General features: G+C 49.2%; 1 protein-coding gene across 1 annotated transcript in view; it reads left to right on the top strand.

Annotated features, from left to right (window-relative positions):
- Positions 1-26,431, top strand: part of Mvp (major vault protein) — a 28,446-nt gene extending 2,015 nt beyond the window's left edge. Inside the window, 15 exon segments of the mRNA XM_050165987.1 lie at positions 11,297-11,446; positions 11,588-11,783; positions 14,663-14,786; positions 14,897-15,028; positions 16,839-16,933; positions 17,192-17,428; positions 20,949-21,230; positions 21,996-22,240; positions 22,315-22,512; positions 23,493-23,879; positions 24,478-24,594; positions 25,015-25,141; positions 25,606-25,794; positions 26,154-26,234; positions 26,236-26,431. Of these exon segments, the coding sequence (XP_050021944.1) occupies positions 11,297-11,446; positions 11,588-11,783; positions 14,663-14,786; positions 14,897-15,028; positions 16,839-16,933; positions 17,192-17,428; positions 20,949-21,230; positions 21,996-22,240; positions 22,315-22,512; positions 23,493-23,879; positions 24,478-24,594; positions 25,015-25,141; positions 25,606-25,794; positions 26,154-26,234; positions 26,236-26,358 (2,683 nt within the window). The 3' untranslated portion in view covers positions 26,359-26,431.

Below are 26,431 nucleotides of genomic sequence, written 5' to 3'. Positions count from 1 at the left end.
TGGGAAACAAAGGTGTGAAGATTGTTTTATCCCAAGTTCAAGGTCAGCCTACCAGCAAAATAAGACTCTTAAACAGAGTATGTGTGTTGGCGAGGGGGGGGGGGCGGTGGCTAGAGAGATGGCTCTGAGGTTAGGAACACTGCTCTTCCAGAGGTCCTGAGTTTAATTCTCAGCATCCACATGGTGGCTCACAATTGCTTTAACTCTGAGGGATTGGATGCCCTCTTCTGACTTCCACGAGCCACCTGCTCCTCATATGTACACTCACAGACTGAAAAGTTAAAAAGAAAAAAAGAAGAAAGTCCCAGGCAAGACTTGTCCGGGAGAGAAAACTTGGCCCTAGATCAGAAGTTCTGAGCCCATTCTACTCTACACACTCACCTTTGGTGATTGGCATTTATTTGTAACACCTTGGGGGCAAAGTTCTGGGCTGGCAGAGCACCTTGGCACATGGTGAGGCCACCAAGCTATCCCCCTACCACAAAGTGACCTAGCTCAGGTTAAGATTGTCGTCGTCTTCTTCCGGGGTCTCTAGCCTTCCCTAGCCTGGCGTGCCTATGCTACAATACTACAGCATGGGCTGCCAACCTGGGCATAGGTTGGTTAAGATTTTCCCTCGGAGGGGCTAGTGAGATTGCCACCAAGCCTCACTGATGAGCTGAGTTCAAATCCCCAAATTCACATGGTGGAAGGTGAAGTCACTGAAGGAGTGTCCCTGCTTATACTGAACGTGAATCTTTTCTTAAACCCAAAGCTGGTGACGATCTGGTGGCTGGCCTGGGTCACCATTTTCACTGTCTGTCCTCTCCTGACGCAGAGAGCAGTGCTGGGGACAAAGGGAGCTACTTGAAGCTAGGCTGGGGGAAGGATGGGAGAATGAATAGTTTCTAGGTGTTGGTGTCACAGGCCTGTAATCTCAGAACTTGGGAAGTGTGTGTAATAAAAAGAAAAATGAAGAGACTTCAGGCTGTGTGTGTGGGAGGGGGGAACCTGAGAAGGGTTCTTACCAGAGAAGGCAGGAAAGTGAACTTTGGTAGTGTTAGCTTAAACTAGGAAGCGCAGGGCAATCGGAACTATTATCCACAGGAGGGAGGCTGTTCAAACTGGAATGTTGGCACAGGGCACAGGGCAGGGATGAGGATTCAGGTCATTGTCAATGAGCCTCACAGTTGGCTCGGTGCTATCCTGGACCAGAAAGTCCCAGAGTAAGGGAGGAAAAATCTGCACTCCAGATGCCGTCTGGCTTGTTGAGCTTGGTGTGCTTAGGATGGCTGCTCCCCCAACAGGTGATGGTTGTGCGCACCTTCAGAGGCAGAGGCCGTCTGATCTCTGTGAGTTTGAGACCAGCTTAGTCTACAGAGCAAGTTCCAGGACAGCCAGGGATACACAGAGAGAAATCCTATCTCAGAAAAAAAAATAAACAAAAATATGGGTTTCTCTACCACCACCCCTCGGGCCACAAACCTGTAGCTTCAGGACAGCCATTTTTCAGTCCTGCAGAAGTTCCGTTGCCAGGAGCTCAGAGCCACAGTAGCTATGACAGAACCCTGATAGACATTTCCTGCTGCTGACGTTTTGTTTTGGTTCTTAGAGACAGGGTTTCCCTGTGTAGCGCTGGCTGTCCTGAAACTTTCTTCTTTGACCAGGCTGGCCTCCAACTCAGAGATCCACCTACCTGAGCCTCCCAAGCTCTAGAATTAAAGGTGTGAGCCACCACACCTAGTTCTGTTGAGTTTTTGAGATAGAAGTTTTGAGTACACTCAGCTAACTGAAACTTGCTACCTAGCTCAGTCCTTCAAACTGCAGTCCCTGCATACTTCCTGTGTGCTGGGATGACAGGCCTGAACCCTAGGCCCAGCTTCCCCCACACCCTGACATCTGTGTAAACCAGGGTAACCTGGACTAGTGGGGTCACCTTCAGAGTGGCTCTCAGTCTTTTTTTTTTTTTTTTGAGACATTGTGAAGAATGTTTAAAAATATTGGTGCTCAGACCCTACCTACCCTCTACCAAAAAAATCCAAATCCCCAGATTTATAGGGCTTTAAGAATCTCCGGGGGAGGGCTGGAGAGATGGCTCAGAGGTTAAGAGCACTCACTGACTGCTCTTCCAAAGGTCCTGAGTTCAATTCCCAGCAACCACATGGTGGCTCACAACCATCTGTAATGAGACCTGGTGCCTCTTCTGGTGTGTGGGCACACATGGAAGCAAAATGTCATACACATAATGAATAAATAAATTAAAAAAAAAGAATCTCCGGGGGACATAGCTCGGCTGCTAAGGGCCTGCTCCTGCAGAGGACCCAAGTTCAACTCCAGGCACTCGCGTGCGTATACCCACACACAGACACATCCAAGGGTCCTTAACCACTGGCTTATTATTTATTTTGAGTCAAGGTCTCATTATGTAGTTCTGTCTGACCTGCAGCTCACCCTGTAGACCAGGCTGGCCTCCACCTCAGAGCCTTCCCGCCGGTCTGTCTCCAGAATATTGAGGTTAAAGTCAAGTGCTACCACGCCCAGCATACCGCTGTCTTTTGAGGGCCGTGACTTAACGGAAATAAAAACCTGGAACTGCACATATTATCCAGTAAGCCACTAGAGCCTGCGCCTGGTCATGAATCCCGTGCTGGGGGCATAAGGGGCTAAGTGGGCGCCGAGGGGCTTGACTGGTGGTCTTCCCGGAAGGCGCTGCTGTGGGGCGTGGCAGGGGAGTGGACAGGGGGGGGGGATGAAATGGGATCCTTTTACTGAAGCAAGGGCTTGGCCTCAGAACAAAGCCGGAACCTAGCCTGATTAACTTTGAGGGAGGCTCTTGCTGAGTCACAGAGCTGGGAGAGGCTCTCAGGCCCCCTGACTGTTCCCAGCTGGGGTGACAGATGGTGGAGAGGCCTCAGTCTTGGGGAGTGGAGCATTGTACAATGAGGAGCCAATAGAGGCTGTGCCTGGAGCTGACCCCCCCCCCCCNCTCAGAGGACTTTCTACAGCGCCCTTCTTCCAGGTGGGGCCTCCGAACCCTGCTGGTATCCCAGGCCCTTCCTCTTGGCCCATCTGGTTTCCTGGCGAAACCTTTCCAGTGTCCCTGCAGAGGAGCCCCTGGAGAGACGCTCTGCATTGCTGTGCCCCTAGGGCTTGGTTAGGCTGACGTGCAAGACTAACCTCCTTCCTCACCAACAGACAAGCGAGGGTTAAGCCCTAATGCCAGGTGGGGAAGGAGGCCCCAACCACACCCCTCTCTGGGTTAGGAAAACCGGGCCTTGGGCCATGTGTCTATTCTCAGTAATAAACACAGCACTGGTGAAAAGCCAGACTTGGCTCTGGGTGCTTTCTGTACAAACACGCAATCACAGTGCCGGGAAAAGACTGTCGGTCAGGCCAATTTTGTCAGTGAGGAGGCAGATGGAAGAACAAAAGACATGTCTAAGGTCGCCCGCTGGAATGTGGTGGCACACGCCTTTAATTCCAGCACTTGGGAGGCAGAGGCAGGCGGATCTCTGTGAGTTCGAGGCCAGCCTGGTCTACGTAGAGTTCCAGGTAGAGAGAGCTATTCAGAGAGAGAGAGAGAGAAAGAAAAAAGTTAGAGTCACAGTTTTGGTGGCCCCAACCTTCCAAAGCCTTGAACGTTGCTCTTCTAGAACAGGGCTCCATTTCATGTCCTGGAGCAGCTTTCCAGAAAGAGGCCAAGCGCAGCCAAGGGCTCAGGGCAGAGGGATGAGAGTGGGCACAGAGTCTGGAAGACAGAAGGCAAGCTCTGAGACCAGAACAGCTACTCCAGAGAATTAGCGAACTTAGCCTCCTATGAAAAGGGAGCCTAGGAAAGCATCTGGGTCAAATCCCAACACGGCTGCAAGATTAAAGAAGGAGGCTGTGTGTTAGTTACTGTATGTATTGCAAAATTCCCACAAAGGCAGCTTCTGGAAGGACTTGATTTTTTCACCATTGAGGTTAAGCAACACTGCATCCCTCTCTCGTGGGAAGCATGGCAGAAAAGCTTGGAATGGAAACTATAACCCTGGGCCAGGGAAGGGCTCAGTTTAAAGTGCTTGTTGTTCAAGTGAGAGGTTCCGAATTCAGTTCCCAGCACCTAAGTAAATAAAAGCTAAACTCTGTGACTAGGAGGTGAAGACAGACAAATCCCTGGAACTTGCTGGCAGGCTAGCCCACTGGAACTGGCAGCCGCGGGTCCTCTCAAGAGGTGTTTTGGTTTGTGTTGTTGTCTCAGAAGAACCCAGGTGAGACAGGAGAGATGAGGTGAAGGTCCTTCCTGCTAAGCCTGATAAACTGAGCTTGAACCACGTGGTGGAGGTGTTGTGTGGTGTTTTACGCTTTTGGCTTTTTGGGGGGGACCCACCACCGAGCTCCCAAATAAATCACACATGGAGGCTTATTAATAATTATAAATAAATGCCCAGCCTTAGCTTGGCTTATTTCTAGCCAGCTTTCCTTAGCTTAAATGATCCCGCCTCCCTTTTGCCTCTGGGCTTTTTCCTTTTCGGCTTCATAACCTCTTACTCCGTGGCTGACGGTGGCTGGCCCTGACGTCCTCCTCTCCAGTTCTCTCATTGTTCCGCCTGGGTTTTTCTCCTAGTTGTCCTCTCTGCTTGCCAGCCCCGCCCATCCTTGCACCTGTCTCTCGCTATTGGCCGTTCAGCTCTTTATTATTCGGCCATCAGGTGTTTTAGACAGGCAAAGAATCACAGCTTCAGAGTTAAACAAATGCAGTGTAAACAAACGCAACACATCTTTACATCATTAATCAAATGTTCCGCAGCATAAACAAAACTAATACACCTTTTTAAGAAAAGTTTATTGATTTTTATTGAGTTCTACATTTTTCTCTGCTCCCCTCCCTGCCTCTCCCCTCCCCTTCAACCCTCTCTCATGGTCTCCTTGCTCCCAATTTACTCAGGAGATCTTGTCTTTTTCTATTTCCCATGTAGATTATTAGATCTATGTATGTCTCTCTTAGGGTCCTCATTGTTGTCTAGGTTCTCTGGGATTGTGATTTATTTGTAGGCAGGCTTTCTTTGTTTTATGTTTAAAAACTACCTATGAGTGAGTACATGTGATAATTGTCTTTCTGGGTCTGGGTTACCTCACTCAAAATAATGTTTTCTAGCTCCATCCATTTTTCTGCAAAATTCAAGATGTTGTTATTTTTTCTACTGTGTAGAACTCCATTGTGTACATGTACCACATTTTCCTTGTCCATTCTTCAGTCAAGGGGCATTTACGTTGTTTCTAGGTTCTGGCTATGACAAACAATGCTCCTATGAACATAGTTGAACATATGTCCTTGTGGCACGATTGAGCATCCTTTGGATATATACTCAAAAGTGGTATTACTGGGTCTTGAGGAAGGTTGTTTCCTAATTTTCTGAGAAATTGCCACACTGACATCCAAAGGGGTTGTATCAGCTTGCATTCCCACCAGCAATGCAGAAGTGTTCCCTTTTCCTCACAATCTCTCCAGCATAAGTTGTCATCAATGTTTTTGATTTTGGCCATTCTTACAGGTATAAGATGGAATCTCAGAGTTGTTTTGATTTGCATTTCTCTGATGGCTAAGGATGTTGAACATTTCCTTAAGTGTCTTTCAGCCATTTTAGATTCCTCTATTGAGAGTTCTCTATTTAGGTCTGTACTCCACTTTTTTTTATTGGATTATTTGTTCTTTTGATGACCAATTTATTGGTTTTTTTTTTTGTTGTTGTTGTTGTTTGTATATTTTGGAGATCAGACTTCTGTCTGATGTGGGGTTAGTGAAGATCTTTTCCCATTCTGTAGGCTGTCGTTTTGTCTTGTTGACCATGTCCTTTGCTTTACAGAAGCTTTTCAGTTTCAGGAGGTCCCATTTATTAATTGTTTCTCTCAGTGTTTGTGCTACTAGAGTTATATTCAGGAAGTGGTCTCCTGTGCCAATGCGTTCAAGTGTACTTCCCACTTTCTCTTCTATAAGATATAGTGTGGCCAGCTTTATGTTGAAGTCTTTGATCCATTTGAACTTGAGTTTTGTGCATGGTGATAGATATGGGTCTGTTTTCATTCTTCTACATGTTGATATCCAGTTATGCCAGCACCATTTGTTAAATATGCTTTCTTTTTCCATTTGATATTTTTTTTGCTTCTTTGTCAAAAATCAGGTGTTTGAAGGTGTGTGGATTGATATCCGGGTTTCTTTCAGTTCCATCGGTCCTCCTGTCTGTTCTTATGCCAATACCAGACGTTTTCAGTACTGTAGCTGTGTAGTAGAGTTTGAAGTCAGGGGTTGTGATGCCTCCAGAAGTTCTTTTATTGTACAGGATTGCAAAACTAATACACCTTAAAAGAATTTTCCACGACAGGAAGGAAAGAACCAACTTTACTTTCCTAAGTTCTCCTGTGACTGTCACAGGTGCACAATGGCACACACACCCACAAAATAAAATTTAACAAATTAAAAAAAAAAAAAGGTAGTAGCCGCCACCTGAAGATAACACCCAAGGTTGACCTGTAGTCTCCAATGCACCTGTACACACCCCAAACAACAAACAAAAACACTTTGTCCTGTGTGGTTTTCCGTTGCTGTTTTGTCTTTTTTGTCTTTTTGCCTTGAGATAGGGTCTCATGAACCCCAGGCTGGCCTCAAACTTGCTGTGTAACTAAAGCTAACTTTAGACTCCTGATCTCCTCTGAGTGCTGGGACTGCAGAGGGAAGCCACCATGCCAGTCTCTGTGGTGCTGAAAATTGAACCCAGGGCTTCAGGCATCATAGGCTGAGCCATGTCCCTGGTCCAGCCCAAGCCTTCTGAATCCAAGTCCCTAAGCAATGTTGCCAGTGTTTCTAACCACCTTTAAAGAAAAAAAAAAAAAAAGACCAGCCGGGGATATAGCTCAGTGCCAGAAAGAGAATTTGTCTAGCATTTGTGAAAATCAATCCTCAATTCTGTCAGAACAATTAAAAATAGTAACAACAATAATACAATTTTTTAAAAAAAGAATCAGTCATTGCCTCAGAGCTCTGGTTTCGATAACAGCACATCTTGTGTGACCCTGAGTGACTCAGTCTCTGAGTCACAACTACTGAGCGCTACAGTATCCAAATGGCAACACAGCATCAAACAGTCACAATGGCCTATTTAAATTAGCTTTTTTGTTTTGTTTTTAAAGATTTGTTTATTATGTATACAACATTCTGCCTCGATACATGTGATATATGCCCGCATGCCAGAAGAGGGCGCCAGATCTCAGTACAGATGGTTGTGAGCCACCATGTGGTTGCTGGGAACTGAACTCAGGACCTCTGGAAGAACAGCCAGTGCTCTAAACCTTTGAGCCATCTCTCCAGCCCCGTTTGGTTTTGTTTTCAAGACAAGGTTTCTCTGTATATAGTTTTGAAGCCTGTCCTGAAACTCATTCTGTAGACTAGGCTGGCCTTAACTCACAGAGATCCTCCTGCCTCTGCCTTCCCAAGTGCTGAGATTAAAGGCATGCGCCACCACTGCCCGACTCAACGACTGGCTTATGTTAAATTGACAGAAGATTAACCAGGACAGGAAGTAGTGCAGCTCAGTGCCCAGCTTGTGCAAACAAGTCATGGGTTACATTCTCAAGTCTGCAAAGACAAAAATGCTTTGCCCAAGCATGGTGGAGCATGCGTGTAACTCCAGCACTCAGGAGGCTGAAGCCGGGAGATGGAGCATTTAAAATCAGCCTAGGCTAAATGACAAGATTCAAAATCTTATCAAAATGAACAGAAAAAAAATACACTTTATTTTCTCAGATGCACTAACCACCTTCCAGATGTTCAATAGAAGCACATATGGCTAGTACAGAGACAGAAGACAGAATATTTCTAGGCACAGGAGAGATGGCTCAGCAGTTCAGAGCACTTGCTACTCCTGCAGGGAACAGGAGTTTGTTCCCAGCACTGATAATAAGCAGCCCACAACTGCCTGTGTCTCTAGCAACAGGAAATCCAAAGCTTTCTTGTATTCTCTGCAGGCACTGCACACGCGCACACACACACACACACACACACACACACTTGGAAGAAAGGAAGGAGAAAGAGTTCAGGTATAGTTTCTGGGTGAAGGCTCTGTATTGCCTCGCAAACTTAATTGCCTTAATTGTCCAAAGTCCAAGGGGTGCTGGGTATAAAGATGGGCAGTGGTAAGGGTGTGTGACATTCACAAATAAGCCAAGCACTGAATGAAACCACCTGGGATTCAGAGGTAAAAAAAAAAAAAAAATGGAGTGGGAATCGGGCAGTGGTGGCGCGCACCTTTAATCCCAGCACCTGGGAGCCAGAAGCAGGTGGATCTCTGTGAGTTCGAGGCCAGCCTGGTCTACAGCATGAGTGCCAGGACAGCCAGGACTGTTACACAGAGAAACCCTGTCTCGGAAAAAAAAAGGTGGGGGAATGAAGTGGGTAGATACAACTGCCACCATTGCCTTCTTTTTTTTTTTTTTATATGGTGGATTACATTGACAGATTTTTGTATGTTGAACCATCCCTGCATCTGTGGGATGAAGCTGACTTGATCATGGTGGATGACGGTTCTGATGTGTTCTTAGATTCGATTTGCCAGTATTTTATTGAGTATTTTTTGCATCAGTGTTCATGAGTGAGATTGGTCTGTAATTCTCTTTCTTAGTAATGCCTTTCTGTGGTTTGGGTATCAGGGTAATTGTAGCCTCATAAAAAGAGTTTGGCAATGTTCCTTCTGTTTCTATTTTGTGGAATAATTTGAGGAGTATTGGTATTAGTTCTTCTTTGAAATTCTTGTAGAATTCTGAGCTGAAACCATCTGGTCCTGGGCTTTTTTGGTTGAGAGACTTTTGATGACTGTTTCTATTTCTTCAGCAGTTATAGGTCTGTTTAATTTGCTTATCTGGTCTTGATTTAATTTTGGGAAGTGATATTTATCCAGAAAGTTGTTCATTTCCTTTAAGTTTTCCAATTTTGTGGAGTACAGTTTTTCGAAATATAACCTGATGATTCTCTGTATTTCCTCTGTGTCTGTTGTCCCCCATTTCATTTCTGATTTTGTTAATTAAGATATTCTCTCTCTGCCTTTTGGTTGGTTTGGATAAAGGTTTGTCTATTTTGTTGATTTTCTCAAAGAACTAACTCTTTGTCTCATTGATTCTTTGTATTGTTTTCTTTGTTTCTATTTTTTTGATTTCAGCTCTCACTTTGATTATTTCCTGCCATCTAGTTCTCTTAGGTGAGTTTGCTTCTTTTTGTTCTAAAGTTTTCAAACGTTCTGTTAATTCACTAGTGTGGGATTTTTCTTTATGTAGTCGTTTAGTGCTGTGAACTTTCCTCTTTACATTGCTTTCCTTGTGTCCCATAAATTTGGGTATGTTGTGTGGTCATTTTCATTGAATTTTAGGAAGTTTTTAATTTCTCCCTTTATTTCTTCCTTGAGCCATTGATGATTCAGGTGAGCATTGTTTAGTTTCCATGTGTTTGGGGTTTTCTGGAATTAGTATTGCTGTTGAGTTCTAATTCTAAAGCATGGTGATCAGATAAGATACATTGGGTTATTCCAATTTTTTTGTACTTGTTGAGGTTTGTTTTGTTACCGAGTATGTGGTCAATTTTTGAGAAGGTTCCATGAGGTGCTGAGAAGGTATATTCTTTTCTGTTTGGATGGAATGTTCTATAGATGTCTGTTAAGTCCATTTGAATCATAACATCTGTTAGTTCCCGTATTTTTCTGTTCATTTTTTGTCTGATGTCCTGTCCAGTGGTGAGAGTGGAGTATTGAAGTCTCCCACTATTAGTGTGTGGGGTTAAATGTATGATTTAAGCTTTAGAAGTGTTTCTTTGACATATGAGGGTGCCCTTGTATTTGGGGCTATAGATGTTCAGTATTGAAATTTCCTCTTGATGGATTTTTCCTGTGATTAATATGAAATGACCTTCTTTGTCTCTTTTGACTGATTTTAGCTTGAAGTCTATTTTGTTAGATATTAGGATAGCTACACCCGCTTGTATTTTAGGTCCATTTGATTGGTATATTTTCCCAGCCCTTTACTCTGAGACATGTCTGTCTTTGAGGTTGAGATATGTTTCATGCATGTAGAAGACATTCGCCTTCTTTTCCTCTCCTCCCCTACTCCTACCTGTAATACTGTGGCAGCCTGACAGTGGGAGCTGGGGCATCCACAGACCCGAGAGCCAAGGAGGGTGAGACTAGAGAGGGCTTTGCCACCGCGTTATGAATCCACCGGCCCCATGGGAGTGGCACTTGGGTCTTTTCTGTGATGGGGGCCACTTCTGAAAGGGTTACCTCAGGGCTCCTTAGAGCCCAGGAAGGGGGAGGGGTGCAGATAGACATCTGAACACAGCCAGGACAAAAAGCTGCTTGACGCTGGAGAAACCAGCAAGCTTCACAGAGGCATGGCTCCCTAGCGTGTGCAGGACGAGGTTGCATAGTCCCAGCCTGATCGGCTTGCCCAGCTTGGCCTGCTGCACCTCAGGAACTGGGAACTTTGATCTACAGGTAGTGTGTGGGGAGTGGCCTGGAGTGAGGGAGAGGTGGCAGTATCTCTGGGGTAACTGAAGCAAGCAGAGGTGAGGTCTAGGGTGGGGCGAAGAAGAGGAGAAGCAGGTGTGGCAGAGCCTACCTTTCCTTCCAAGACACTGAGACAGGAAGACCATGAGCTCAGAGTCAGCCTAGGCTGTAGAGTCTGACTACCTCAGAAGTGGGGCAAGGCAGGAAGAGGGCAGCGGAGGAGGAGCAGCAGCAGCAGCAGCGCTGAGAGTTGGCTCAGAGGTGAAGAATGCTTGCAGGGGACCCAAGTTTGAGTCCTAGCACCCACACTGGATGGCTCACAGTTACCTCTAACTCCAACTCCAGGGAATCTGACACTCCTCTTCTGACCCCTGTAGGGCACCAGGTACACATGCATACATGCAAGCAAAACATTCATACACATAAAATAAATCATATATACATATGTATATATACATATATATAAATTAGGAAAAAAAGAGGGGCTAGAGAAACGGCTCAGTTGAGCACTTACTGCTCTTGTAGAGGACCCAAATTCAGTTCCCAGCACCCATGTGGTGGCTCACAGCCACCATTAATTCTAATTCCAGAGAATCTGGCTTCTGGGGGCTTCTGCATGCAAACACACGGTGCACATAAACTCATGTAAGCAAATACACATGACATGAAATGAAATATTTTACTTTTTAAAAAACAGAAGAGGAGGAAGTGGGAGCGGACTGCCCTGCCTTGTCCCAAATGCCCTGTGTTTATCTTTTGCCTTCTTCACCTGTCCTGCTCCATGCTGCAATCAGGTTTGGCCGGAGCTTAGGATTCACCATGGCAACTGAAGAGGCCATCATCCGCATCCCCCCATACCACTATATCCATGTGCTGGACCAAAACAGCAATGTGTCCCGTGTGGAGGTTGGACCAAAGACATACATCCGGCAGGACAATGAGAGGTTGGTGCGGAGCTGTCCCAGCTGAGGAGAGCCTGGCTGGAGGAGTCCCCTTGCCTGGGTGGCTGGGAGGCTTCTCTTGCTTTTGCTGCCTCCTTTGGAACAGCATCCTGGGTCCTCACATCCCTTCTTATATCACAACAGGGTACTGTTTGCCCCAGTGCGCATGGTGACAGTTCCCCCACGCCACTACTGCATAGTGGCCAACCCTGTGTCCCGGGACGCCCAGAAGGTGGTGCTGTTTGATACCACAGGGCAGGTTCGACTTCGCCATGCTGACCAGGAGATCCGACTGGCCCAGGACCCCTTTCCTCTGTACCCAGGGGAAGTGCTGGAAAAGGTACTTGGCTTTCCTACCTTGAGCCAAACTCTGTCTGCTCTGCCCCTGCTCCTAGGGCTCCTCACTGCCTTCCGATGGGAAAACAAGGGGCCTGAGCCACCATCACAGCCAGACCCTCGTCCATGTTGTCCTCAGGCCTGAGGCCCCGAGCAGGGGAATCTGCTGAAATTTCTTTAATAGTTCTCTCTTTACCTGCTTGGTATTTTATACCTTTAAACTGACTTCCTACAGACCAGTGCCTTTTATACTATTGTTATATTTTATTTACTTATTTACTGGGTGTGCACGCATGCTGTCGATTGCATGGGGAGGGCAGAGGATAACTTGCAGGGGTCAGTTCTCTCCCTCTGTCATGTGGGTCCTGGGGTTGAACTCAGGTCGGCAGGCTTGGCAGCAAATGCCTTTACCCCTGAGCAATCTAGCCAGCTCCCTTTTAAACTGTCCCCTTTTTGCAGTGCTAAGGATAGAACTTAGGGCATTGCGTATGCTAGACAAGTGCTCTCTGTCCACAAGGCCTAATCAGTGCCTTTCGCTCTTGAGTGCCTAATGGCAGGACTCCGGGAGAGCGCAGAGATACACACAGCTGGGGGAAGGATGGCACAGGGAAATAATGAGGGGCCAGGGGGATGGCACAGCAGGTAGAAGCATTTGCTGCACATGCCTGTCAACCTGAGATCCACCCCCCACAGCCGTGCTGGGAAGAGATCCGCCTCCTGCAAGTTATCCCCAGACTTCTGAACCTGCATGGTCATTCGTGCACATCAACACGCACACGCACGCGCACGGAGAGAGAAATAAATACAATAAAAAATTCAGTGAAACTAAAACTAATGAGGTATGGTTAAGACAGCAATCCTTAAAGAATCCGAGTGAAGTTCAGCAGTGGTGGCTCACGCCTTTAATCCCAGCACTCAAAGACAGAGGCAGACAGATCTCTGTGAGTTCAAGGCCAGCCTGGTCTACGGAGTGAGTCCAGGACAGCCAGAGCTACATAGTGAGACACTGCCTAGAAAAACAAAAAACAAACAGAAAGTCTATACCCTTGTCTTAACTCCAACTAGCCAAGTCCCGCTCTGGGTGAGGGGAGCTTGAAGTAGTAGGTGCAGAAGCCCTGTGCTTAGTAAGATGTAAGACCTGGAGTTAGGAGCAGAGCTTTCCATCCCTGCCTCACTTTAACCGCTCGCCCCTGCAGACTCCCACTGATGGTTCATCCTCTCACTCAGACCTGGAGGGCTGGGGTGTCACAGAGAAGGGTGGTCCCATCTTGAATCAATATTCAGCCTTCCATGGTGCCACCTTCTTTGAGGCTGGCATGAGGGACATTTTCTGATCCAGCCTCCTCCTCTTTTGCTGTGACCACGAGAGCAGCTTGGCCTTTGCTTTTGCTTTTTGTTTTGTTTGTTTGTTCTTGGTTTTGTTTTGTTTTTTTGGGAGAGGGTCTTACTTTACCGTGAAACCCTGGCTTGCCTAGAACTCTCTATGTAGTCCACACTAGCCTTGAACTTGTGGCAATTCTCATTAGGGATATCACAGCGTAACTATGTGCCTAGACTAGACACCTGTCGGGGAATGGGGGACAAACTGGAAAGAGATGGTGGGGGCAGCCAGTGGACTGTTAGGAAGGGATTACTGCCCTCCCAGTGGCTGACAGAGGGAACGTGGCAGGGAGACGCCATGGCTTTGCGATGCTGCAGACAGGAAGTGACGGTGAGCTGTGCTGGTACATGCCTTGGAGAGCAGAGGCAGGATGTGGTGACTTTGAAGACAGCCAAAGCTAGACAGAAGCTGTCAGGGGGTCTGCCTTTCTCCAGCCCGATGTGAGGCCAGGGGTGAAGTGACCTCCAACCTCCTGCAGCCCGGCCAGTCTGTCATAGGGACATGTGCATTTCTGGGGCTCATGTCTTCACTCCATTCTTTAACAGCTGTGAGGGCTTGCCCCACCCCCAAACGTGTCTGCACCTCCTTCTTGCCTGCCTCTTTTAGAATATTTCCAAAGACCAAATCAAGTCGTATTTGTAAAGACATGTCTACAAACTTTAAGGTTGGCCAGTTTTTTGGAAGGCCTCCCCTTCCTGCTGGAGATCCTGTGAGCATGAGGTCACCCTGAAAGCAAAGCCACAGGATTAAAACCTGCTTTGTGTAGCACTTACTATAGTCTTACTTTCTTTTTCTGTTTGTTTTTGAGAGAAGGTCTCGTGTAGTCCGGACTGTGTAACTAAGGATGATCTTGAACTTCCGCTTCCTTCGTTGGCATTTCGGGCGCTGTGATTATAGGCCTATGCCACTATGCCCAGCTTTATGTTTGTACTTTCAGATTCTCTCTAGAGCAGTGTGGTTCTCAACCTTCCCAATGCTGCGACCCTTTAAGACAGTTCCTTGTGTGGTGGTGACCCCTAGCCGTACGATTATCTCATTGCTGCTTCCTAACTGTAATTTTGCTACTGTTATGAATTGTAATGTAAATGTCTGATATGCAGCCCGAAGGGTCACGGCCCACAGGTTGAGAATTGCTGTTCTAGAGCATCATGGTCCTGCAGTTGTCATGGTTCAGCTTCCGAGACGCCTTCCGAATCTTTTATTGGTTCTTCTCCTCACTCTTGTCCTCAGTAGACTTGAGAACTCTTGACTCATCAGTGCTGACATCCTTGTCAGCTCTTCAGGTCGGGTGGCCTAGGGCCCACCCTACCTTGTGCGTTTCACTAGGTGCACAAAGAAACGCTGTGGGGCCCGATGTGTGGCTCAGCGACAGAGCCCTTGTTCAGCATCCTCAAGGCCCTGGTTCCATCCACAGCAGTGTGGACCTCCCAGCAGCTGAGGCTGTGGGCTCTGATCTCCAGAGTATCGGCACAGCCCGAACACCCTGACTTTTTCCCCTGTAGGACATCACCCCGCTGCAGGTGGTGCTGCCCAACACGGCCCTGCATCTTAAGGCCTTGCTGGACTTTGAGGATGAGAATGGAGACAAGATCATGGCGGGCGATGAGTGGCTGTTTGAGGGGCCTGGTGAGTTACAGCTCCGTCTCATGGGCTTTGTCTGGGCCAGGGCTTCCTGCCTTCCCACCGTAACCCCAACATCTTTGACCGTCAGCATTGGCTTTCTCCTCCTTCCCCAGGCACCTACATCCCCCAGAAGGAAGTGGAGGTGGTGGAAATCATTCAGGCCACGGTCATCAAACAGAACCAGGCATTGCGGCTACGGGCCCGGAAGGAATGCTTTGACCGGGAAGGCAAGCAGAGGGTGACAGGTAGGCCAACAAAGGGCGTGGCTGGCAGTGGGCAGGAAGGGCTCCCTGCAGGGGAAGCAAGAGAAATCGTGTGAAGTCAAGCCAGGGTTCTCCCTGGTGTCTGTCTGTCTGTATGTCTCCATCTGTGGGGATTTTTTTGGTTTTGGTTTTTTTGAGTTTTTTAGACAGGGTTTCTCTGTAGAGCAGGCTGGCCTAGAACTCAGAGATCTGCGTGCTTCTGCCTCCCGAATGCTGGGATTAAAGGCGTGCACCACCACCCAGCCTGTCTCTGTCTTTCACTGTTTGTTCTTATTATTGATTTTAAGATTTTAAAAACTATACCATTACTCTATTTTTATGTGTATGAGTGTTTAGTCTGCATGTATGTGTGTCTGTGTACCACTTTATGTCTGGTGCCCATGGAGACCAGAAAAGGGTGTCAGATCCCCTGACACTGGAGTTACAGACAGTTGTGAGGTACCACTTGGGAGCTGGGAACTGAACCCAGGTCCTCTGGGAAAAGACCCAGTGCTCTTATCCATACAGTCAGCTAAGAGGTTCCCCAGGCCTATTGTTTTTGAGACAGTATCTCATGTAGCCCCATCTGACCTGGTAGTCCATCCATGATCCCAACTGATCATGTAGTCCAGGATGGCTTCAAACTCTTGGCAATCCTTCTGCCTCGGCCTCCTGAGTGATAGGATTATAAGTGCACCACCATGCCTGGCTTTTTCTGGTGTCTCTTGAGCTGGTGAGTCTGCCTGTTGCTTCTTTACACCTGCTTCCAGGCTACCTCTGCCCTAGCCCTGATCCTGCAGTCACACCATGATCAGACGAGATTGGGCATGTTCAGGGTGGTATGGCTGTAGACATATCACACCATGATAACAGTCTTACCTGACCCCATTTTTTGTTGTTGTTGGGGTTTTTTTTTCTTTCTTTTTCTTTTTTTTTTTTTCTGGACAGGTTTTCTCTGTGTAACAGCCCTGGCTATCCTGGAACTCTCTGTGTAGACCAGGCTGGCCTCGAACTCACAGAGACCCACCTGTCTCTGCCTCCTGAGTGCTGGGATTAAAGGAGCGTGCCACCACACCTGGCTACCCTCCCCACTCTTTACCCCAAACTGTGAGCAGTGGCCACCTCTTACCTGGTTCTAGATCAGAAAGTGAGATGTTCAAATATATTGACCCGATATTGGGTCAAAATGATAGATGGTGTTTTGTTGAGCTCCCCGACAGCTGCGGGAATCTGCTGGTCCCATTTTCGCCATGGCAAGACTGAGGCACTTGCCTAGGGTATGTGGCCAGGCAGGGGGAGACTTTGACTTGCTGCTGGGCATGCTTGCTGCCCCAATAAACAAAATGACATTCACAGACCTAGTAGGGGCCCTTCTGCCCATTGCAGGAGAATGGAAAACTAAGTCTTTGGTGCTTAGAGACAGCGTCACAGGGTGTAGCTGTAGCAATGACTTGATATTCTAGAACAGCCTCTGTGGTTTTTTGGTTTTGGCCTTTTGAGACGGATCTCCCTATGTAGCCTAAATTGCCCAAAAACTCCTAATCCCCTCACCTTGACCTCATGAGTGCTGGGGTTGTGGGTATGTGCCACCATGTCAGCCTCTAAAAGGTTTTTGTGGTTGTTGTTGTTGTTTTAATTCTTCTGGGATAGAAGTTCGTTTTCCTCTGGTCCCATAGAATAGAGTGGCTGCAAGGACCTTGTCAGGCGCTCAGCCTGGGGATGGTGGCATATCCCTGTCCTGTCGCCTAGGCTGTGTTGAGAAGCCGTGGTGAAGGCTAGTTGTGCTGACTCCTCCTTCCTACTCACCACCTAGGTGAAGAATGGCTGGTCAGGTCTGTGGGTGCTTACCTCCCAGCTGTGTTCGAAGAGGTGCTAGATCTGGTGGACGCTGTGATCCTTACAGAGAAGGTCTGTGCTCTGGGTGTGGGTTAGGGAGTTGGCTTGGCGGTGCTCAGAGAGGCCAACAGTGTGCAAGGAAGGGAGAAGCAGCATCCTTCAGGTCACAGGGGGAAAAAAAAGATCAGGTGTCCAGAGGACAGCCCTGGAGTACCCTTCAGTGGGTAGGAATTGTCCCTGGGAACTGGGATCAGTTAGCGGCCCGTGGTGTTCCCAGATCCAGGGTGCTGGAGGGAGGCCTCCACAAACACCCTGTGTTTCCTCCTGCAGACAGCCCTGCACCTCCGGGCCCGGCAGAACTTCAGGGACCTTCGGGGAGTGGCCCACCGCACTGGGGAGGAGTGGTTAGTGACGGTCCAGGACACAGAAGCCCATGTACCAGATGTCCATGAGGAGGTGCTGGGGGTCGTACCCATCACCACTCTGGGGCCTCGACATTACTGTGTCATCCTTGACCCCATGGGACCAGATGGCAAGAACCAGCTGGGACAGAAGCGTGTGGTCAAGGTAAGTGACAAGACCCTCGAGCGACAAGAGGCCTTCTCATCTGCCTCCCTTCACTTCTCCTGAACAGCACACACTTCTAGAAACACCTTTGGTGTAAGGAGGCTGTTTGTTCATTTCCCGGCCATCCAGACTCCTGAAATAATCATACAGAAAACTATAGTATTTAAGTTGCTGCTTGGCCAATCACTTAAGTGTATTGCTAGCTAGCGCTTACATCTTAATTTAACCCATTTCCATTATCTTATATTTTACGATGAGGCTCATGGCCAACCAGCTGGCAGCTCGTATCTTTCCCCTCTTGTGGCTACATGGTGTCCACCTTCTTTCTCCCAGCATTCAGTTTAGTCCCCCCCCCCATCTCTATTCTGTCCTGTGCAGGCCCAGGACAGCTTCTTTATTCATTAACCAATAAAAGCAGCACATAGACAGAAGGACCCCCCACACCACAGCTTCAGTGCTTTTGTACGCTTGGTTTATATTCCTGATTTACTGTCCTATTTGGTTCCAGACCTTATGTACCTGTTACTGTTTCTGGGAACTTCTGCCCCGCCTGAAGTTCCTGGAATTTGCTCCTCCATGTTCCAGAACTTTTGTCTTCTGTATAAGACAAATCTCACAACCTCCTCACTCTCTGCCCTCCTCTCCATTCCTCTCCTCTCCCCTGTCCTCTCCTTCCTTGCCCTCCCCTCCCTCCTCTCTCTTGCCCTCCCCTCTTCTCCCCTGCCCTCCCCTGCCCTTGTTGCCCTCCCCTTCCCTCCCCTCCCCTCTTCTGCCCTCCCCTGCCTCCTGCGGGAGCTTAACTGTCTACCTCTCTCTGCAAAGGCAGGGACTTAGACAGTTCAGGGCTATGTGGATGAGATTTCTGCAGAAGTTACTCAACTAGACTATTGTCACAGCACCTTGGAGACAATATGAAAGCAAAGCCAGAAACTAGTTGTGTTTTGATGGACTTGGGGGGGGGGCGGTTAAGGCAGAAAAATCAGGAGTTCAAGACCCATCCTGGGCCACCCTAGATACATGAGAAAATGTCGAAAGAAAGAAAGAAAGAAAGAAAGAAAGAAAGAAAGAAAGAAAGAAAGAAAGAAAGGAAGGAAGGAAGGAAGGAGGAAGGGACGGGAGGGAGGGACGGGAGAGGTAGTGAAAGTCAAAAAAAAAACCCTTGTGGGACATAGTGGTGTACACTCTTAATCCCAGCACTCGGGAGGCAGAGGCAGGCTAGTCTCTGTGAAAACAGCCCAAATGCCTATCATTGATGGATGGGCTTTGAAAAGGTGGCGTATCAATATGGTGGAATGTTAAAAGAAGTAGTTCTTTATACCACAATAGACAAAAGCTGAAGACACAAATAAGTGAAAGAAAGCAGATGCGAAAGACTAGCTACTGTATTATTCTATATATGTGAACTGTCCAGAACATGTAAATCCAGAGGCTCTGGCAGTAGATTGGGGGTTGGTAAGGCGGGTGGGAATCGACAGGGGTAGCCGGTACAGGTTTCTTCCCAAGGTGATAAAAATATTCTAGACGGGGTTGGAGACATGGCTCCGTGGTTAAGAGCACTGGCTGCTCTTCCAGAGGTCGTGAGTTCAATTCCCAGCAACCACACGGTGGCTGACAACCATCTATAATGAGATCTGGTGCCCTCTTCTGGTGTATGGGCATACATGGAGGCAGAATGTTGTATACATAATAAACAAACAATTAAATAAATAAATCTTAAAAAAAATATATTCTAGACGGACACAGTCGAGACAGGCGAGTGATTCTGAATCTCCTCACGTGAACTGCGTACTCTCAATACTTAAACTTGTGGATTATATTGCAATAGAAACACAGCTCAGCTGGTAACATGCTTGCCGTGCAAACATGAGAACCCGAGTTCAGCGTCTACTTCCCATGTTTTAAAAAGCTGGGCATAGCTGGGCGGTGGTGGCGCACGCCTTTAATCCCAGCACTAGGGAGGCAGAGGCAGGCGGATCTCTGTGAGTTCAAGACCAGCCTGGTCTACAAGAGCTAGTTCCAGGACAGGCTCCAAAACCACAGAGAAACCCAGTCTCGAAAAACAAAACAAAACAAAAAAAACAAAAACAACAACAAAAAAAAGCTGGGCATAGTGGCATGCACTTGTCATCCCAGGGCTGGGGCTTAGAGCCCGGAGGACCTGTGAGGCTTGCTGCCCAGCCAGCCTGGTCTAGTCATTGAGCCACAGGTTCCAGTGAGGGACCCTGTCTCAGAAAGCCAGGTGAGGCTGGCTGCAAGGGAGGTCAGTGGGTAAAGATGCCCCCGGCCTAGAGTGATGATCCAAGTTCAATCCCCACAACCCATTTGGTAGATTGGGAAAACTGACTCCTGAAAACTGAACTTTGACCTCTACGTGTGTGCCATCTTATGCAGGTGTACACATGTGTGCACACACACATACAAAATATTATTAATAGTGATAAAGTAATTTAAACATCAAATTTTTAAAAAATTAACTGGCTTCTGAGGAGTGGCATCTAAGGTTGACCTCTGACCTCCACTCATATTCACTCACACATGCAGACATACCCACACACACATACATATACCCACCTACACACACACAACACAATCAGTGTTCTTTATCCACAAGCCCCACATCTACAATTAAACCAACAGCAGATCAAAATCTTTAAGAAAAATGGCATCTGAACAGAAAATATGTAGTTTTTATTATTTTTCCTAACAACAAAAAAAAACCCCATATATATATATGATGAGTCAGGTGTGGTACACACCTGTAACACTCAAGAAGCTGAAGCAGGAGGACTGTGAATTTGAGGCCAACCTGACCTACACAGCAAGACCCCGTCTCAAAGAAGGGGAGAGAAAAAGGCCAGTGAAGTGTGTATCTGCTGTCCCACCCCTTTGGGAGCCTGATACAAAAGTCTAGAAGTCCAAAGCCAGTCTGAGAAACATGGCTAGGTCCACATCACCGACACCACCACCAAACACCACAGGTGGCAGGTCAGATTTGACCCTATGACCAAAGTTTTCCCACCTTCAAATTCCACCATATCAAGAAAACAGACCGGGGAGAAATGAAAAGCAGCAGTACATTAAATATATATCATTTCTTTGTGGACATTTTATTTTCTTCGGGGATTTTTTGGTTTGGCTTTTGTGACAGGGCTCTCGCTTTGTTACTCAGACTGGCCTTGGATTCAGGACGATCCTTCTTTAATTCCCCAAGTGTGGAGATTACAGACGTGGGCACTGCACTCAGTTTAGGGTAATCTGTTTAACCTGAGGACCTAGGTCTCGACTGTTTACAGATTTGACCAGGTGATCTGCGGGCATTTGTCCAGACAGACAGACAGGGGCTGTGCTTTGGACTTCTGTCTTCAACACAAGCCCGACACAGCATGTGGGTGAGCTAGTGCCACCGGAAGACCTGGCTCAAAGTCGTGCAGAGGTGGCACGTCAGAAGACCGTCTCAAAGCAGCGTGGCTCTGCTATGGCCCGAGTGCACCATGTCCTAACCTCCCCTCTTTCCCACTAGGGAGAGAAGTCCTTTTTCCTCCAGCCAGGGGAGAGACTGGAAAGAGGCATCCAGGATGTGTATGTGCTGTCAGAGCAACAGGGGCTGCTGCTGAGGGCATTGCAGCCCCTGGAGGAGGGGGAGAATGAGGAGAAGGTCTCCCACCAAGCTGGAGACCGCTGGCTCATCCGTGGGCCCCTGGAGTATGTGCCCTCTGCGAAAGTGGAGGTGGTGGAGGAGCGCCAGGCCATCCCTCTGGACCTAAATGAGGGCATCTATGTGCAAGATGTCAAGACCGGAAAGGTACCAGCTGGGGGATGGGAGGTGCCAGCTGTGCCTTCCTCCAGGCCAGCAGGTGCTGCTGATGGGAAGAGGCAGGTTGGGGGAAGGTGCCACGGCACACGCAGCAGCTGCCAGGTGGCTGTCTGGCAGATGCCAGGCCTTTTCATGCTCCATTTGCCATCACTGTGCTAAATATCTAGGTCTACATTTCAGAGCCTCCAGAGGGGAGAATGAACTAAGCTTTAGGACCAGGGTTCCGCCCTCCTGCAGATGTGGACCTAGCACAGAGGTCTCACTAGAACATGGCCCACGTCTCGGTGGACTCTCCTTTTGCTGCTTCACCTAAAACCTTGACCTTGGTTTGGCTGAGGACTACATTGCCAGCCTCTTTCCCTGAGAATCTAACGAGGAACGATTCAGCGTCTAAGCCGGTGTTAGTGTGTATGAGGTGCTCCCTAGGGTCACATCTGTGACCGTGGTGCCCGCCACGCGGCTCCATTAAGGAAAATCCTAGAAATAATATCAAGCACTTACTACATACCAAGTCTGTTCTTTGAACTGGCCTTGTGGACCCTCCCCATTGTCTATCCCCCAGATGGCCCATTATACAGTAAAGTATGGACAGAGCTTGAGAAAACACCCAGCAGATGGCAACCAAGCCTGAGCACATTCTTCCTGTAGAGACCGCCTTTAGCCAGGATACGGTGCTGCTCCTGGGCAGGATCCGCTCAGGAGAGCTAGAGGTGACGTTCTCCCTCTTATCCTCTCTGAAAACACCTTCCCTAGGTGCGGGCTGTGATTGGAAGCACCTACATGCTGACCCAGGATGAAGTCCTATGGGAAAAGGAGCTGCCTCCCGGGGTGGAGGAGCTGCTGAACTTGGGACATGACCCTCTGGCAGACAGGGGTCAGAAGGCCACAGGCAAGACCCTTCAGCCCTCTGCTCCAAGGAACAAGACCCGAGTGGTCAGCTACCGTGTCCCACACAATGCAGCCGTGCAGGTGTACGACTACAGAGCCAAGAGAGCCCGGTGAGCCAGTGGACTGCCTCTGCGGGGTCCTCTGGGACGCTCTCAGGGAGTCTGACCTCCGCCTCTCTCCACAGCGTGGTCTTTGGGCCTGAGCTGGTGTCACTGGATCCCGAGGAGCAGTTCACAGTGTTGTCCCTGTCTGCCGGGCGGCCCAAGCGTCCCCACGCTCGCCGCGCTCTCTGCTTGCTGCTGGGACCCGACTTCTTCACTGACGTCATCACCATTGAGACTGCGGATCACGCCCGGCTGCAGCTGCAACTTGCCTACAACTGGTGAGACCGCAGACCCAGGGGGCAGCCTCAGGAACAGGGAGGGACAGAAGGCAGCCCTTGATGCCCTAGGACCAGAAGGAAGCTGGGAGTTTAGAAAATATGGGGAGCATATGGTCTATCCTTCTAGATGAAGACTTCAGGGCCCCATTAAAGGGGAACTACCCTGCCACACCTCCATCTTTTATCAGTGCAATCTGTTTTTTGATTGTATGTATGTATGTATGTATGTATGCATGTATGTATGTATCTATCTATCTATCTATCTATCTATCCATCTATCCATCCATCCATTTATCTTTGAGACAAGGTTTCTCTATCCTGGAACTCATATATAGACCAGGGTGGCTTCAAACTCACAGAGATAGGCCTGCCTCTGCCTCCCTGGGGCTGGGACTCAAAGCATGCGTCACCACTCCCAACTTCTGCAAGATTTTTGTTTTTTAAACAACCAATGGATGTGAGCAGTGTGAACATGTAGCCAGAACACACTCGGGAGGCAGAAGCAGGGGATCAGGTATTCCAGGCCAGTGTCAGTGAAAGAGCTCAAAGCCGGCCTGCGTGTCCTGTGTGAGGGCCTGTCTCCGGGAGTGACCTGGAGAAATGGTGTTCTCCAGTGTCTGGTGAACAGCTAGCACTGTGACCAAGGCAGACAGGGTGCTGGCCTAGTGACAGTTAAGAGCACAGATCCTAGAGCTATCCTGCATGATTTTAGTTTTGGCTTGCTACATATGGTGTGATCTTGAATTTAACACCTCTAACCCTTCACTTGCTCTTCTGTAAAATGGGAGAGTAGGCATCTCCACTGTAGGGACTCTGAGGATTTAGCAGGAGCATAGGTGCTTGCTGGGCACCAACTCACATCTCCCATGTAGGAGCTGCTGCTGTTCAGCCCCAGAGGATGGGTGCTGAAACCCTGCTCAGAAAGGGTATCATTTCTGGTAGGAAAATAGCTTCCCCTCTCTGGGTCTCCTTGTTCACAGGCACTTTGAGCTGAAGGACCGGGATGACCCTGTAGAGACAGCGAAGCTTTTCTCCGTGCCTGACTTTGTGGGTGACGCGTGCAAGGCCATTGCATCCCGAGTCCGAGGGGCTGTAGCTTCTGTCACCTTTGATGACTTCCATAAGAACTCAGCTCGAATCATTCGCATGGCTGTTTTTGGCTTTGAGACATCCGAAGACACGGGTCCTGATGGCACCCTCCTGCCCCGCGCTCGTGACCGGGCGGTCTTTCCCCAGAACGGGCTGGTAGTCAGCAGTGTGGATGTGCAGTCTGTGGAGCCAGTGGACCAGAGGACGCGGGACGCCCTTCAGCGCAGTGTCCAGCTGGCCATTGAAATCACCACCAACTCCCAGGAGGCAGCAGCCAAGTGAGTGGTGCAGGGAGCCAGGGGAAACATCTCACTGGTGCCGAATACCGTGGCATTCACAATGGTCTGCTTGCTGCCATCTGTCCCCAAGGGTCTATTCTCTCCTCAGCATGACTATTAAAACAGGAAGACATTCCTGCTCCTATGGCGTCCCACTCTTTCCAGGGCCCTCCAGGCTCTCCAGGAGAATTTGGCTTCCCTGTCCTCAGCCTTCAGCTTGGTCCCACCTTGGACCTTTGGAGCTTCTTTCCTAGTGTACTTTTTCAGCCCCGAGGTCACCTCCTTGGAGAGCCCCTACTTTCTCCTGCAACTATTGCAGTGCCCTCTTTCCCCACTTATCCTCTTGCTCATCTCTGTCTGAGGGCATCCTCGCCTGTTTTCTTCCCATGGGAGAGTCCTTCCAGGGGAAGCAGGCATCAGGCGGGTCTGTCTTCCGCAGGCCTAGAGCCACACCGTGGCTGCTTGCCGTTGGCTCATTGTTCTGGGCCCAGGTGCATGTTGAGTGCCGGGGAAGGGGAAAGGTCAGTCTCCACGCCAGGTGCTCCTTTCTCAGCTCTGGCCCTGCATCAGCATCTCAACTGCTCCTCTTCTTACCCAGGCATGAGGCTCAGAGACTGGAGCAGGAAGCCCGTGGCCGGCTTGAGAGGCAGAAGATCCTGGACCAGTCAGAAGCTGAAAAAGCACGCAAGGAACTCTTGGAGCTTGAGGCTATGAGGTGGGTGGAGAAACGGAGGTGGAAAGACTGGCCGGTCTGAGGGTCTTGGCAAAGCTGCTGGCTCAGGCAGAGGTGGGTGTGAGAGGCAGGCAGAGCATGCCTCCAGGCAGAAATCTAGACTCTAGAAGGGCGGAGGATATGGCTTGGCGGTAGAGCGCTTGCCTGTCATGTACAAGGCCCTGGGCTCCATCCCCCGTACTGGAAGAACATTGAAACATATGGCCAGCAGGACGACATACTGGGTAAAGGCACCTGCTGCCAAGTCTGATGACCTGGGTTCCCGGGACCCTCATAGTGGATGGACAGAGCTGATTCTCACAAGTTGTCCTCTGACCTTCATACCTGTGTCATGAGGTCCCCCTCAAGTCCCTGGGTGGGTGGGCTTCTCTTCTAGACCTTCCCCAACTCTTTCCCCTGTAGCATGGCTGTGGAAAGCACGGGAAATGCCAAGGCAGAGGCCGAGTCCCGTGCGGAGGCCGCCCGGATCGAAGGAGAAGGTTCTGTGCTGCAGGCCAAGCTAAAGGCAGAGGCGTTAGCCATTGAGACGGTGAGTTCAGGCTGCTGTTGGAAGGGTGCCACAGGGCCTGGAAGAGGCCAGTTCATCAAAGGCCCTGAAACCCAGTGGGATACCGAGTAGGTAGCCGGACACAAAGCGGGCGGCCCAAGCCCCCAGTGGTCTGCAGAGACTTCTGCCCTGTAGCTGTGTGCATTCCCAGAAGGGGATTATTACAGCCATTCCACCGATGGCGCTGAACGATGCTGCCCCCTTTGTTGTGTGTGTTTTACATCTGTGACCTCATTTCATGCTTGAGGTACATGTCACCTCCATTTTACCCCGAGGCTTGACTCTGGGGACTCCTTCCTAAGAGTCACTAGCTAAACAGTGGCATGACTGGGGTTTGCACCTGCCGTTCCCTTCTGCCTCGGTTCCCTCCGGGCTGGGGCTTGGGGGACTTGCTGGACAGTTCCTGGGCTACATGACCTCAAGCTAGCCTGGTCTTCCCCCTCCAGCAAGCTGAGCTGGAGCGAGTAAAGAAAGTACGAGAGCTGGAACTGGTCTACGCCCGGGCCCAGCTGGAGCTGGAAGTGAGCAAGGCGCAGCAGCTGGCAGATGTGGAGGCAAAGAAGTTCAAGGAGATGACGGAGGCTCTGGGCCCCAGCACCATCAAGGACCTGGCTGTGGCTGGGCCAGAGATGCAGGTGAGAACAGAGACACAGGAGGAGGGTAGGTGTTTGCCTTGGAACTGAGAAGGTAAAAGACAAGCACATTTGGGGAAATGTTGGCGGACGGAAAGGGGTTTGTTTGGGAGCGAGCTATTCCTGTGACCTGTCACCTGTCACTGACACCCTGAGTGCCATTCCAGCACCAGGCACTGTCCTAGACCCTGCAGAGCTAGCATTGCGAGGGAGACAGTACGGGGTGGGACTTCAGATCCTCAGAGATGTCGTGGAGGGTGATGCAATGAAGGGGATGGAGGACCGCTCTGAAGGCTGGCCCCCTAGGGAGGAGCCAGTTTCTGAGGTGTCTTCGTGCCTGACTTTCTCCTCCCTCCCCGCAGGTGAAGCTTCTTCAGTCTCTGGGCCTGAAATCCACTCTCATCACAGACGGTTCCTCTCCCATCAACCTCTTCAACACAGCCTTCGGGCTGCTGGGGCTGGGGTCTGACGGTCAGCCACCAGCGCCAGCGCAAAAGTAACGTGGCATGCAGGCCCAGCCTGGAGAAGGCTGCTCCTTGCCAGGCCCTCCTGCTCCAGGCTCTTTGAAGCAGCCACACTGTGCCTTAGGTCAACACTGACTGTCCTGACAATGGATGAAATAAAATGATCATTTTGGGAA

Source organism: Alexandromys fortis, unplaced genomic scaffold (assembly GCF_014885135.2).
Source record: "Alexandromys fortis isolate MF-2015 unplaced genomic scaffold, M_Fortis_MF-2015_v1.1 scaffold_146, whole genome shotgun sequence".
NCBI classification, from domain to species: domain Eukaryota; kingdom Metazoa; phylum Chordata; class Mammalia; order Rodentia; family Cricetidae; genus Alexandromys; species Alexandromys fortis.
The sequence above is the reverse complement of the archived record's forward strand: the minus strand, read 5'-3'. Positions and strand labels throughout refer to the sequence as shown.